Source organism: Diaphorina citri, unplaced genomic scaffold, assembly GCF_000475195.1.
Source record: "Diaphorina citri unplaced genomic scaffold, Diaci psyllid genome assembly version 1.1 scaffold2142, whole genome shotgun sequence".
In the NCBI taxonomy this organism is placed as follows: domain Eukaryota; kingdom Metazoa; phylum Arthropoda; class Insecta; order Hemiptera; family Psyllidae; genus Diaphorina; species Diaphorina citri.
The window spans coordinates 30,630-42,136 of NW_007379567.1; the positions used below are offsets into that span (position 1 = coordinate 30,630).

At 36.0% G+C, this 11,507-nt stretch overlaps 1 protein-coding gene across 1 annotated transcript; it reads right to left on the minus strand.

Annotated features, from left to right (window-relative positions):
- Positions 1-8,049: 8,049 nt before the first annotated feature.
- Positions 8,050-9,370, minus strand: LOC103518284 (protein atonal). Its single transcript, XM_008483343.2, has 2 exons — positions 8,673-9,370; positions 8,050-8,439 (listed from the first exon to the last, which is right to left on the minus strand). Exons 1-2 carry the CDS (start codon positions 9,322-9,324, stop codon positions 8,213-8,215), a joined length of 879 nt encoding a protein of 292 aa, XP_008481565.1. The 5' UTR covers positions 9,325-9,370; the 3' UTR covers positions 8,050-8,212.
- Between the last annotated feature and the right edge of the window lie 2,137 nt (positions 9,371-11,507).

The following is an 11,507-nucleotide window of genomic DNA, read 5'->3' on the forward strand; positions in this document are numbered from 1 at the left end:
TGGAATGTCACACTAAACTGTTCACTGTTGAGCAAAAAATAATTGCTGAACAACTCACCCAACATGAGAACAATCAACTCACCCAACATGAGAACAATCAACTCACCCAACATGAGAACAATCAACTCACCCAACATGAGATTGTTCGTCCAGAAAATCGTTCAAAAACAGACCATCAGCATAAAGTTTGAAGTCAACTTGGAACTGTCAACTCGGGCGTTATTGTTCAAGATAGAAAAATGGGATAGATTATTTCCCCTTTCGGTGGAATTGTACCAAGATTGTCTGGCAAGATCTTTGGATGGCAACAGGACGTCTTTGCCGAAAACATTGCAAAGACCTCATGTCACCTTTAATAATGATGATGACATTATTAAAACTCATGATACTTGAGAATTTCGAAAGCGCTTTCGTTTCGAAAGCCTGAACTTCATTATTTTCGTTAATATGCTCTCAAACTCTCAACTGTGCGAGAGGGTCCTTAATCTTATGCTTTCACTTTTTATTTCCTTACGAGTATGTATTCACGCTTTCAGTGTTCCACCTTTTCTGTCAGGTGACTTTTCATTTTCACTTGACGTTATTAACACCTACCAGATATTTGGAGAGTGAGAGCTTTGAAACGTTCGGCGTTCCCCGTTAAGACTAAAGTTAATATAAAGGTGTCTAAACGCGGATGTATTGTTTCAAATATCACCCGTTAAAGAGGTGCCCCACACTTTAAATAAAAAGGAGCCGTGTTTGTTGTTCAATGAGTCAAAATGAGGTTCTCACCAGTTGTTGACTACTTTAAACCCCTATCAACTATGTATCAACAGTTCAACTGTTCAACACAAACAATAACCAGCGCAGCGCTCGTATTTTGGTCTGATGATGAGAATCTGAGTATTTTCGAAAGCTCATCAAACTTCATTTGCTGAATGTCAAATCTCAATTGTTTTTTTTTTTTTTTTTTTTTTTTTTTTTTTTAATATAAAATTTTTTTTTTAATAAAATTTAATTTTTTTTTTTTTTTTTTTTTTTTTTTATTTTCATCTTAAGATGAAGATTCTTATCTAAGTGAATAATTCTTCTTCTTTTACTTAGTCTTTGCCCACTCTAGTGGAATCGACATTATTACTCAAGCGGGTTCGACTTATCTAAACAATTATTTTTAATCATTATTTGCATTTAATTTCAGTAAATCAGTCGTTACAAGACCAGAAGCTTAAACATGGAAGATGGAGCAGGGGTTCCCTAATGTGTTGATGGTGTTTCTGATGATGTTTTCTTTATATGCATTAAGGATTAATAAAGTATGCGTCCTATTTTGGACTAAAAAAAAAAAAATCAGTCATACACTTACTCGGGAATAGCAAAAGCTGCACGAGCAATGATAGCTCAGATTCTTCGGCTCTCCCACAGGATAGAACGTCTTCCTCTTGAACAACTTCTGCAGACGAATATCTAACTCTTCGTCATCATATTTGACGACAAACAGCGGCGTCGCAGGCGAAATTTTGGACGGCGCGCGTGATAAATCTGACGTCGCGCGGGGAATATTGCATGTTTCGAGGGAAAAATTAGGCGCGGCAAAAACTGTCGCGAGCCACACACATGTGACTAACGCGCGACACACAGCCATACAATGATATGAGTCAGGCATGACATCGTAGAACCTGGAGTAGGGCGGTTGATATTTCAGGTATACATGGGACAAGAGAGTTTACGCTATTTTAAATGGAGGACTTTCCATTTAGTTTGTCTAATTTTCAAGTTTGTTTTACCACAATTTCCCCCTACTTTCACCCAATTTGTCCTCTATATTACCTTTTTTTATTTTTCTTTTTCCACCTTTTATGTATTCCTGTAGGTATAGGTACCTACCAGATTACTTACTTAAGTTAGTGGTAACTGTTACCCCCATAGAGCGCGCTGTGTTCGGGTGCATACCCGGTAGAACTTGGGGTAGGGCGGTTGATATTGCAGGTATATACATGGGACAAGAGAGTTTACGCGGTTTTAAATAGAGGACTTTCCATTTAGTTTGTCTAATTTTCAAGTTTGTTTTACCACAATTTCCCTCTACTTTCGCCCAATTTGTCCTCTATATTACCTTTTTTTTTATTTCTCCTTTTCCATCTTTTATGTATTTCTGTAGGTATACGTACCTACCAGATTACTTACTTAAGTTAGTGGTAACTGTTACCCCCATAGAGCGCGCTGTGTTCGGGTGCATACCCACTATTTATTACAGGCACCTTAGAGCTTATCACAACTAGGCCATCTTACTATGAAAACACATGTTCTGAGAGTGACATGCTTCCTCTAATTCTTTGACACGACGAGAATGGTAGCTGAGGTGCTCTAACACAAGCACAATACTCAATGAGATATTGTGCTTAGAAGTAATGGAACAAAACTAGGGGTAGGGGTGGTACTCATGTAGGTATCTACGATATGTCCTAAGATTGTTTAACACTTTTGTTGTGATGTCACCCTCCCGAGTCAGGAAACATCATACAAAAGCATGAGGGACTTGAGATGAAATATTATCTACTACCATGGCCAGGAAGACAACACTCATCAGACACAAAGTTACAAATCGAGGAGAAAGAGAGAAGAAGAAAATGGAGAGAGGAAGAGGAGCAGAAGGAGGTGAAGGAGAAGGAGGAAGAGGAGGAGAAAAAATATGAAGAGGAGAAAGAGAGGGAGGAAGAGAGAGAAAAAAAGGAAGAAGGACGAAAGTCGAAAGAAAACGAAAAAGAGCACAAAAATAAATCGAGAACGAAATGGAGAAAACGAAGAAGAGAAGACGGAGGAGGAGGAGGAGAAGGAAGATAATTAAAGGAGAAGAAGGAAGAAAGTTTCTCTTTTTCCACCTTTTATGTATTTCTGTAGGTATAGGTACCTACCAGATTACTTACTTAAGTTAGTGGTAACTGTTACCCCCATAGAGCGCGCTGTGTTCGGGTGCATACCCCCTATTTATTACAGGCACCTTAGAGCTTATCACAACTAGGCCATCTTACTATGAAAACACATGTTCTGAGAGTGACATGCTTTCTCTAATTCTTTGACACGACGAGAATGGTAGCTGAGGTGCTCTAACACAAGCACAATACTCAATCAGATATTGTGCTTAGAAGAAATGGAACAAAACTAGGGGTAGGGGTGGTACTCATGTAGGTATCTACGTAATTTCCTGAGATTGTTCAACAATTTTGTTGTGATGTCACCCTCCCCAGTCAGGAAACATCATACAAAAGCATCAGGGACTTGAGATGAAATATTATCTACTACCATGGCCAGGAAGCATACCTCAGAGAGGTCAATAAATGAAGGTAAGCGGGGAAAGGTATATGTATTGTTTGTTTTGTAAAGTAAAATATACCTATTCCAGGTGTGGAAACACACAAGCAGAATACCTACATGGTACTGTGGTCAGATTCCATGATACCCCCTCTTCAATCAAGATGGAGGGGAGGGGTGAAAGGCTCATATTTCATTGAACCGTCTAAAAATCGACACAAATAAAGTTTCATCAAAGGGCTTCGGACCTTAATGAAATGGAAAAACGGTGTACATTTTTCAATTAAATAATTTAAAATTTGAATAAATTGAAATTCCTCAAACTTTGGTCCTTCAGCCTGGATTTTTAATTCTCTACAAAATGATTTACATTACCTATGTGTGTTAGATATAGGATTAATCTGTTACTTTTTATGTCCTAAAAAACTTACCAGAGAGATTCCTAATTGGGGATAATGTGTTACTCCTAATTAGCTACGTAATTAGGAGTAACTGGCTATAAGTATAATTACTTGTAAGTCTTTGGATAAATATTCGTAATCTCTTTTGATTATTTTTTATAAATGCCTTGATTTTTACTTCCCCTTTATCTCTTGCTCTCTCTAAAATGTTGGAAAATTTGATACTTTTCGAGGATCAGAAAAAGTCTGTCTTCTTAGGTAGGTATATACAGAAAAAAAGGGCTCACCAAAATTAGGACTCATGATTTCCCAAGGCTCACGTAGGTACCGTACACGTTGTTACATTAACCCTCACAATCCTATGTATAATCCTGGAGCGAAAGGGATACAAGACCTTACCACACTTGAGCCTACTAAAGTCATTGTAAGCCTTTCTACAGGCCTTTTAAGCCCCAGTAGTAACTTAAGCCAAAGTAGTAACCTAAGCCCCAGTATTATTTTAAGCTTAGGACCGGACCGGGGCGGGGTTGTGGGGTTTGCGGCATAAAAAAACCTCATTACTATTCCTTAATATACTAAACAGGAACTTACTTCCTGTCACCCATTTTCCCATTTAAAAAATACAGTCGAACCTGGATCATTGGGAACTAAAGATATAGTTTCAAATATTTATCTTCCTCTCAATCAGAAACTTTTGAAGATCATCTTCATTTTCCTTTACAGCAAGTTTCTCCATTATCAAGGTATAACCTCTCTATTAACTCTATCTCTTCTCATTACGCCATCTTTAACTTCCCCACTCTCCCTCTCCCTCTCTCTCTCTCTCTTCTCTTTACTACCCAAAGGTCGCCATCTTTAAATGATGCTCCCCCCTCCTCTCTCTCTGTCTCACTCCCTCTTTCTCTCATCTTTCCTTTCTCAAAGATCAAAAGCGCTGTTTGTTTTCTAAATTGACTCCTCTTTCACTTCTAATAAGTAGGTACCTGCTTTGAAATAGGGTGAGAGAAAGAGGGAGGGGAGAGAGAAAGAAAGAGAGAGAGAGAGAAAGAGAGAGAGAGAGAGAGAGAAAGTGAGAGGGGGGAAAGATTGAGAGAGAATTTCATTTACCTAAAATTTACCTCAATTTTTTAGGAGAATAAAATTTACCTAAATTTTTCATTTACCATTAAATGTATGTACCTATTATTTTTTATTTTTATTTTATTTTATTTTATTTTATTTTTATTTTTTTTTTGACATGTAGGAATAGGTAGATGTGAATGAAGGTGACAAGGGGTGACATTATCAGCGTGAATGCCTCCAACAGTTGGGTCGACAATATTCAAAACGGGTTAGGACTTCCAAGGTGTGAAGAAAGAAACTCGGAAATTTTGATCTTAGGAGTGAGATCATCCTCAACATTTAACATGGAAAATTTAAACTGTGCCTACTGCTGACTGCCTAATAACAAGTAAAATGTATAGGCACTCGTATAAGAACATTAAAAGGCTATGGCAATAGATTTGAAAACTAGGATTGGAAACGAAATCGTCACATAAAAGGCCAACTTACAAAAGTTCTTTTAAAAACAATATTTACATTACCTAGTATGTACCTACATACATTTGGTAATTGGTAGACACCTACTTTGATTTTGAGGCTGAAAGAACTGAGACCATCAAGCTTAACAATATTCTAGTTAGCAAAACTTTTATAACACATTGCTGACGACTAACATGACAGATTTTTTTAGCAGCACAAAAGATCTGGATTGAGGAGAGGGTGACAAGGGAAGGGGAAGCTTTTTGCCTCTTTTCTACCCTCATCCCTCACATCTAACATTTCATACACCACTTGAACTCTTCAGTCCTAACACGAACTGTTTGCATTATGGAAGAGGTAGGTGAAGTAGATTTGGGCAAAAAAAAGAGAGCAAGAGGAAAGCGAAATTTTGTGTAAATTTGAAATATGGCAAGAGGACGAGAGAGAGAAAGAGAGAGAGAGAGAGAGAGAGAGAGAGAGAGAGAGAGAGCAAGAGGAGGGAGAACGAGAAGAAAAAAGAAAGAAAAAGGATGGTGTTACTTTTAGTGGATGTGCCAAATCAACCGTGGATTCCCAGTCTGTAGACTTGTACATATCCATCAATAATGGATGGTTAAAAGGATAACGGCGGTAGAAAATGTTGTAGGCGATAATGAAATATATTATGAGGGTAGATAGAACCAAGATTTGCTGAACACTGAAGAGGGCGATGATTATGTCCCTTCTTTGAACATAAAAATAAAATGTATTTAATGGGTTATGTGCCCAAAACCTTCAACGATTAAAAGTTAATATTGTTTAATCTACTGTATTAATACATACATGTCTTCAGTTCTTTTCTTAGCTGGAAACTGCAGGTAACTCGTAACTCGAATAATCTTGAATATTTTACGAAATAGGACGCCCACCTATAGAATTTAAACCCATGTGGACAAACAAATACCCAATAAAAAACGAAAAGAATTCTCCTCAAAAATGTGGTGGTGAAAATCCCTCACGACTTTTTCCCTAACTTGAGTTTTTTTTTGGCAATAATCCTATTTGAACACTATGTCAGAAAATCCAGTAATTCATCTCAACTAGACAGCTCTAAAGTGACATCAATGTAATTTGGCTAATTCATCTAAAAATCGTAAAAATTAAATGTTTCTTTTTTTCTTCCCATTTAATCAATGGTAATGCAGAATCAACTTTCCTAAACAGTGTTTACAATTTTGTGCAATAAAAATTGCTTCCTCACTTTATACGCCAGCATTCAGGAGAGGTTCTTCAATATGTTTCCATTGTTTCTAATGTATTTAAAAGCTTATTACAATGAGAGTCCTATAAAAGAGGGGAGGGGATAGCAAAATACAACATACGAAACACTGTATGTTAATTTATTTTTTCAAAGGCTAAAAAACACACATGTATTCATTTAAAGGTCTATAATCTTTTAAAATGATCTGATAAACCGATATTAATCTTAAAGTTACATGTAAAAAGCTTGCTAAGTTCTGGTTAAATCCCCTCTATTAGTGATCTAATGTATTACATGTTAAAGACAGATTAATACATTTTAATTGTTGACAGTGGTATACTTTTTTATCTAATTGATTAAGAGTTTGATAGGAGAAATCTGGATTAGCACATTTGTTTTTTTATCAATTTTTAGAAGGTTCTTCGAAAATCAACTTGTCCGCCCCTCTGTGCTAGGCTGCCAGGGTATCTTGACAACAAAATGGTAATAAATCTTGTTATACGTCAGCAAAATTGTTTCTTCATACACACTGGTTGATCTCATTGCCTATTTCCTATTTCAATTGCAAAATCTCTGAAAACAGAGCCATAATTTTGGTTATCACGGGAACGACAATTTTCCACAACTTAAACACTGACCCGAATTTGATCATATTTATCATAAATCTTGGAAGAAAATCTCAATTATTATTTCACAAAAGGACTAAGGAGTAAACAGTGAGCTTTCAAAATCGTCATTGATTACAACAAAAGAAAACTGCGAGCGGAAAATTAGGGGACTTAAGCGAAATGTGTTTTACCTAATTTCGAGAGAAAAAAAGTTCTATTGCATTTAGTAATTAGGAATTATGAGAATAATAGATTTCACCACAAAATACCTACCTAATCTCCTGCAAATCTGTCAATATTTCTACCATTCAAGTGTATTGTTTAATCTATCCACAAAATATGACAGTTTTGTCAAATAAGATTAAGCCGAAAAATATAAAATTGTGAAAATTTATGAAATAGGTAATTTCGTTATTTAGGAAACGAGTCTAGCAGCTTCAACTGATATGTTACAGATAAACACTTTACCTCATGCGAAAAACCCCTTCATTGAAAAAACAAGAAGGATTACACTGTTTAGTGCTCAAATTTGTACAGGTGTAATACATGAGAAAATACATGAGAAAATAATGAAGGTATCTAATTGAAACATAATGATGAGAATACATGCAACACTTTTAACACCACTCCGGGGTAAAACTGGCAAGATGTCATCCACCCACTCAAATATCAAATAATTCCTTATCAACAAGAACAGACATTGAAGAAATTGGTGGATGTACTATGTTCACCAAAGCACTGTCTAACAAAGTGATTAAATTAGTGGATGTGCTTCATGCACCACAGCAAAAGATATCAAAATCTTTGCATTGTTGATTTGGAAATTTTGATTTATGTGCATGCATGTTACCTACATGTATGAATGTTTTATAGGTGGATAGAGTGTTTTAAGCTCAACCTTAATTAGTAAATTTGTCACATTAGTTTCAAAAGATGGGTAGAAGATTATATTCAAAGGCAAGGTGGGGGTGTTAAGTTAAGTTTAGGACCTATTTTTCTTGGCAGTATGAGAAAGTAAAATCAAATTTCTCTATGAGATAATGAAATATGTTTCCAAATTAGGCACGCTTTCTTGGCTCCTCTCATCTCGAAAGTCCTAAAGACACATTAGCAGGAACTTTATACCTGAGACTCATCGATCCTCATCCAACTCAATGCAAGAGATCACACAGTTCGTTGATGTAGGTTTGGGCCATCTGGAGCGTTTCAAATTTGGACAGTTGCCTGTCGTCTAGTCTGGGCAGGACCGTCCTCAGTCTGTCGAAAGCTTTGTTCAAGCTCTGCATACGTCTTCGTTCCCTGGCGTTGGCGGCAAGCCGTCTCTTCTTCATGATGACTGGATTGACTAGTTTGCCCGAAGAATTCTTTCGTTTCTTTCCTGCAACAGAACGAGGAACATGGGCGTTAGGATTTTTTATTTGTCAACAGTTGGTTGTGCATACCTACATGTGTTTTTAAAGAAGTGTAGTTTTTTGAACAAGATTTTTCAGAAAAATAATGCCTTTAGAAAGTTCCTAATGTGTGAAGGTATAGGTAAGTGGGATAATGTCAAAAATCAAGCTATTTAGGAAAATTAACGTAAAGAAAATAATTAATTCAATAGGTAGTTACCTGAGTTGTTTGTACTGAATTGGTCCTGAGATTCCTCATCAAAGAAGTCTTCACTCGACATGACACTTTCTTCATCATAGTTCTCCTCTTCCTCTTCCAGGGATTTGAACTCCTCCTCAAACTTTACAAATGACTTAGTGGCAGGTTTATTCTTAGCATAGTCAAACACCGTGTTGAATGTGTTCATGCGATATAGCGTCTCTGGATCTTCTTTCAGTTTGATCGTTTCTGAATGGTCTTTCATTCGAAACAGATCCGTAGTGACTTCTAGATTGACATAGTTATTCTTGTTGAAGTAATCCACATCCGGACTTGTCGAGCGAAAACTCTCCGGGCTTGGCGTTGGAAAACTGATGGCATTATCCAGGATATGCGTGTCTAAAGATTTGCAATGTTTCTGAGAGTATGACTTTGAGAAGGGAGGTAAGGTTTGTGTGTTTCTATTGGGGGAGTAGTTCTCATTGATATGATGGGTATGCATGGGTGTGTATTGCTCACTCATTGTCTGGTTCAATTCCATGGGAGAGGTTTGCTGGTAAACGTAATGTTGGGATGGAGGTGGTGTTATACTGGTAATGGATTCAGGAGACAAAGTTTCAACTTTCGTATAGAATTGGTCATAGAACATGTTATGGTTTTCCACAAGTGCCATCACTTTGATATTGAACACGAATTATAAATTGAATTTAATTGACACTTGTTTGTTACAGATTCATAATATTACAAAAATAGACCTGATAATAAGAATTGAATTTTTTATTCGCCTGTGAAAGTTCTTCTTTAGGTATGATTAAAACAGTTAAGTTTAGAAAATAAAGCACAAATGTTAGAACTGAATTCACAAATGGAGATAAAATAAGCACAACACTGTTCCTACTAATCGAATAAAATTGTTTATCCACAAATTGTGACAGCATAAACAGCGGACAAAAGCACTTAACCGAAAAAGAGTTATTTTAAAAACGAAAGCGTACAAAAAAGTTGATCAAAAAGATTTAAATTCTAAAACAAGTTCAACTGTACTTATATAGCACGTAAAAAAGACGGTCAAAAATTCGTAAAAAATCTCGAAAAATAAATCTCTATCACTCGGATCACTCTCGGATGAAGGTTCAACGTGTTTTGAACCAGCGCGGCCCATTTCACCTCCTAATATAGCTTTCTGTTTTCATATAGGTGGGGACAAAGTTTCAACTTTTGTATAGAACTGGTCATAGAACATGTTATTGTTTTCCACTAGTGCCATCACTTTGATATTGAGCACGAATTATAAATTGAATTTAATTGACACTTGTTTGTTACAGATTCATAATATTACAAAAATAGAACTAATAATAAGAATTGAATTTTTTATTCGCCCGTGAAAGTTCTTCTTTAGGTATGATTAAAACAGTTAAGTTTAGAAAATAAAGCACAAAGTGGGAATGTTAGAACTGAATTCACAAATGGAGATAAAATAAGCACAACACTATTCCTACTAATCGAATAAAATTGTTTATCCACAAATTGTTAAAGCATAAACAGCGGACAAAAGCACTTAACCGGAAAAGAGTTATTTAAACGAAAGCGTACAAAAAAGTTGATCAAAAAGATTTAAATTCTAAAATAAGTTGACTGTACTTATATAGCACGTAAAAAAGACGGTCAAAAATTCGTAAAAAATCTCGAAAAATAAATCTCGATTATTCGGATCACTCTCGGATGAAGGTTCAACGTGTTTTGAACCAGCGCGGCCCATTTCACCTCCTAATATAGCTTTCTGTTTTCATATAGGGGGAGGGCACACGCATCAGTCTTTTCGTTTGTACAATGATGTCTACGATATAATGATCTACCCTTTATTGTACGGTTTTCTTTATTTTTCTCGTGTAGTTTTGTTTTCTTTTTACACCTGCTCGAACGCGAAGGTCCAAATAGGACGCCATTTTGAGAACCAGAAAAGTCTTGGTACTCTTGGAAGTTACCTATTGGTAATTTGGTACTTGTAAGAAGTACGAGTTTAGAAGGGTTAGGACGGGTAGTACATCAAGGTGAGAGCAGAGACGGTTTTATAAATTGTTTGAGTTTATTGCTTTTCTATGTAGAGTGCTTGCTACCTAGGTACATACACAGGTATACCTAGACGGGCACTGCAATGTACTTCGTGCAGAATTCAGAAGAAATGTTCTAGCAAAACACAAGATTTGAGTAAAATTTGGAATTTATCGTAGGTAAATAATAACCTAAGATGTACCTATGTATCTCATGAACAAATTGGTTTTCATCTCCAGAGTTCAAAAGGTATTCTTTGTAAATTGTACTGAAATGAATGAATATCAAATGAATGAACCAAACAAGACAGAGTCAATGTCGATAATCAAATTTTGTAATTTTCTACATAGGTTTCACTCATATTTTCATTATGATAGAAGTTAAGGGTGCTATGTCAATTATACCATGCTTCAAGAAGAGCATTTCTGAAAAGTTATTCCTCTCTGCAGCCCTTTTGAAGCACTCTTTATCAAATTCAACCCTTTGCACGCCTTAATTTTGTATTTCCTTTCTAATCTATGTTTGAATGCTCACCTCTTAGTAGTTCTAATATTCATTGTAATTTGTACTGAAATGAATGAATATCAAATGAATGAACCAAACAAGACAGAGTCAATGTCGATAACCAAATTTTGTAATTTTCTACATGGGTTTCACTTTCACTCATATTTTCATTATGATAGAATTATGATAGAAGTTAAGGGTGCTATGTCAATTATACCATGCTTCAAGAAGAGCATTTCTGAAAAGATATTCCTCTCTGCAGCCCTTTTGAAGGACTCTTTATCAAATTCAACCCTTTGC

Excerpts from the sequence above, each read along its gene's own strand:
- LOC103518284 (XM_008483343.2), bottom strand. The coding sequence starts at position 9,324 with ATGGCACTTGTGGAAAACCATAACATGTTCTATGACCAATTCTATACG. Across the intron at positions 8,440-8,672 it reads ATTCAGTACAAACAACTCAG|GAAAGAAACGAAAGAATTCT; the intron begins GTAACTACCTAT and ends GTTCTGTTGCAG.